General features: G+C 42.2%; 1 protein-coding gene across 1 annotated transcript in view; it reads right to left on the bottom strand.

Annotated features, from left to right (window-relative positions):
* Positions 1-3,846: 3,846 nt before the first annotated feature.
* LOC103208217 (olfactory receptor 9I1) overlaps positions 3,847-3,988 on the bottom strand; it is a 1,759-nt gene continuing 1,617 nt past the window's right edge. Inside the window, exon 2 of the mRNA XM_042782703.1 lies at positions 3,847-3,886. Coding sequence (XP_042638637.1) covers positions 3,847-3,886 — 40 coding nt within the window. The remainder of the gene's footprint in view (positions 3,887-3,988) is intronic.

The raw sequence follows: 3,988 nt of genomic DNA, 5'->3' as shown, positions 1-3,988 counted from the left end.
CAGCAGGTGGTAGGGGCAGACTTTGTGGCCAGTTTCAACCAGCCAATCTGGATGAACATAGAGCTCATGACCTCACAGGTCTACCAGGTGGCTGACTGTTTTGTCTTTTTGCCCAAACAACTCAATTAGGATCTTCTTCCAAATCATTGAGTTTTTTGATCAAATCAAATCCTTCAGTGGTTTTAACATTTTGTAGATATCACCTAGAGTTCATGGGCAACACAGTTAACACACTTAGATGATAACTGAAAACGTGGTGGTTCAAGTTCATCCAGAAGTGCCTTGCAAGAAGGGCCTAAGGATCTACTTCTGAAAATCCAGCCATTGAAAATCCTATGGAGCCTGTTCCGGACACAAATATGGACACGTGGGGTCACCGTGAATCATAAAGGACTCGGTGACATCTTATTACTGGTAGGTACCCTCTAAGATGATGCTTGGTAGGAAGGTGATATAAAGGCAGAAAAACTCTGTCTCCACTTTTTGTCTAACACACTGTGATGATTTACCTACGTTCAAAGGGGATTGTGTGAGTTTAGACTTGCTTGCAAATTACAGATTAACATATAGTCCAGAGCTTCATATTCCTGGGGTTAGCCGGCTTGCTTCAGTTAGCTGACTTCAGGGCTATTATATTCTCCTTTCTCTGCCCTTAGTTAAGAAAGACCGATGTCTAGGAGGAATTAAAAGGCTCAAAGGGTAAATGGCAGATGGTGAATGATGTTGTTTCCCATGCTTCTCTGTGTACTTGGAAATCATTTGGAAGAATGGGAATTCCAGGACCCTTAATTGTGCTCATGAGGAACCTGTACATAGATCAAGAGACAGCTGTTTGAAGAGAGAGCAAAGAGATACCACTTCTTTCACCATATTTATTAAATCTGTCTGCTGAGTAAATAATCCAAGAGGCTGCACTGTAGGAAGGACAGGGTTGGAGGAACCTGTGACACACAGATGACAAAACTTTGCTGAAAGTGAGGAGGACTTGAAGTGCTTACTGATGCGTATCAAAGACTACTGCCTTCAGTATGGATTACACCTCAACATAGAGAAAACAAAAATCCTCACAACTGGACCACAAAGGCACACCACGAGAAGCGGAGAAAAGATTGAAGTTGTCATAGATTTCAGAAAAAGAGGAAGACTCTCAACAATGTGCTCAATCATGGCAACGGTCCATCTTGCTGAGGGTCTCCCTCTTGTTCACTGACCCTCTACTTTACCAGGCATGTAACACAGGGGGTCACCATGAGTCCAGGGCCAACTTGATGGCAGCTAACCATCCCCCCCAAACACATCAACAGTTGGCGTTTTCCAGTCTCTAGAGCTACAGGCTCAGTATGTATATGATCTTCTTTCAAAATGGTCATAAGTGACAATTTTACTAAATATTCTGTCACTGCATAAAGTGCATATCTAGCATAAAATATTTATTTTTCTTTCCAACTCCTTTCTGTCTTCTAGGTCTCTCACTCATTTATCTCTATCTATCTATTATCTAAATATTTCTTATATATATTTTTTTATTATGGTAGTATTTCACTTCATGATATCTCATTTTGTTTTTCTTAAGTTAAGTATTATTGTCCTTACTTTAGGCATGAAAAACTTAGGATCTGAGAAATTAAATCATTTGTCCCAGGTAGAATCAGGATTCAGATACAGGCTGATTTCAAAATCCAAGCCTGGTCTACTGCCATATACTCTGAGCACTCTTTCAACTATAAGAAGTCTGTCTTTTTACTTATAGAATGGTAAGGTGGCTCAGTACTTTTTGAAAACATCAGACAAAAATGAGAGCAGGAATAACAAAAACATTGAGTGATCAGAGTGGGCAGCAATTTGCAATTTCCATTTTTCTGAACTAAGTAAGAAGAAAGAAATTCCAAAGGAGTGACCTGAGTCTCTAGAGTGATGAGGAGAAAGGTCTGTTTCTCAAACCCCTCCTGTCCCTGGCCAATTACAGACTTAGTTTTGTCTTAGGCAACATTCCATGCTTACTAGTGTGGTTAGTTGAATTCAATGAACAAACAATGCATGATTCCCAGGGATCTCCAGATACAATCTTTGACATAGTGAAAAAGGCACTATCAGTGAGAGCAACAACAAGAGGAAAAGGATGGGAAATCCATGTGAAAAAATGTGGCAGGGATGTCTTCTGACATCCTGTAGATTCACAAGCAGGGAAGATCAAGACCAACAGCCCCAGGCTGAATCCTATAACATGGAGGTCAGATTTGCCTCCAACTTCCACCTTTTTACCAACACTGCCAGCAACTGTCCTTCCCATGGCACTCTCCACCTCTGCTGGGTTCAGTAATTTGTTGCAATGGCCACATAGAACTCACAGATCCAAGAACGTCTCATGCTTCCTTGAGTCTGGGGCCATGGGAACCAATTCCACTTCTGACACCAAGCGTAAAAATGCCTTGGAGGGTCTGACCTCCTTTAACTTCACCATGGGGAGAGGGAGGGGGAGGGGAGGGAAGGGAGAGGGGGACCATTATTAGCATCAACAGCCAAGGGCTGATTTCTAAGGTGGAGGCCAGACTTGCCTCCACTCTCCAAACTTTTTACCAGTTCTCAAACCAGCTGTCCCTCCCACAGCACTCTCTACTTCTCCGTTGAGTTTGATGGTTCAATAATTAGTTGGAATGGCCACACAGAACTCACAGAGCATATTCATAATTATGGGGTTTATTAGGGGTTTAACAGGTTATAATTCAGGATCAGAAATGACTCAGGATACAGTTTTTTGGTCAGTAGTTTCTTCTCAGCTGTGCCTGTAGGTATGTCTTTCTCTGGCCTTCAACCTCTCAACTCCACCTCTACCCTGCTTGGGCAAGTGTTACAAAGCTCTTTTAGCTTTGCCAATAACTGCCAAAAGGCACCTTATTCTGCCAGTTAGCCTTGGCCTGAAGGTGCTTAGCTCTAGCTCTGTGGGTCAGCAAGCCAACCCACCAACAAGTACCCTGAGGTTTTCCATTCCACCAGCAAGCTTCCTGTCCAAAGGGGCTCAGCTTTCCAGTTCCATAGACCAGAAAGTCCACTGCACCATCTCCAGCTGGTCTCCTGGTTCTGCTGCCTCTGCTGCTGCTGTTTCTCTGCTCTTGCTTCTAGACTTCTCTCTGCTGTTACAACTTTCCATCTCTGTTTCCTGGGTTTAGGCGGCTCCCAGGACAGGAACCCCAGGTACAAATGATGTGCTCTATGCTTGGCTCTTCTTTCTTGATTGTTGTGAAGTCTCCCTTGTGCTTTGGAATTAGCTTTCTTTAAATCTAGTGGGATGGCAAGACTGAGTAAACCCCTCATTAGAGTTCCATATACATTATTTTCATGGTCTCATCCCTTACAAGTGTTCCATGCACCTTATTTACATTATTGGCAAGATATCTAATATACTTGATGGGCCACAGCACCTCATTTGCATATTCCCATCCAATCATTTGGTGGGAGTTATGAGGACTGTGGCTAGAAGGACCATATTAAGTAATTTACCACATTGCACCAAGCCTGAGTGCAAAGATTTTTGACGTGAGATGAGATAAACTCAACACCCTTCGGACCCCTAAGATTCTATAAGCTATGATCCTACAGAGCAACATGAGAGTGTTGGGTGCTTCTGAGAGGAAGAGATGGAAGAGTAGGAAAGTGGACAAAGAAGAAAGTATCATAGGATGGGTGGAAACAAATTTTACCACATTTGAAGTTTTGTTTGTGTGCTTGGTGGCACTAGTCTACCTTCTCTCTGATTTTGGGTACAAGTTGCATATAGTGCTGATACCTATTAGGATATGTAGATTTCAGGAGAAGATGGACTAAGGTGAGAGATCTATCTATCCAGATCTACATTCTCTGGGACACCTGGAATCTTCCAATGATTTTTATTTTATTTATTTATTTTAATTGTGATTTGGGTGAAAATTTACAGGACAAATTCACTTTATGTACAGCAGTTCACATATACTTTGTCTCATGACATTGACCA

Source organism: Orycteropus afer, unplaced genomic scaffold (genome assembly GCF_000298275.1).
Source record: "Orycteropus afer afer isolate SDZICR_OR568_19922 unplaced genomic scaffold, OryAfe1.0 scaffold00419, whole genome shotgun sequence".
NCBI lineage: Eukaryota > Metazoa > Chordata > Mammalia > Tubulidentata > Orycteropodidae > Orycteropus > Orycteropus afer.
The sequence above is the reverse complement of the archived record's forward strand: the minus strand, read 5'-3'. Positions and strand labels throughout refer to the sequence as shown.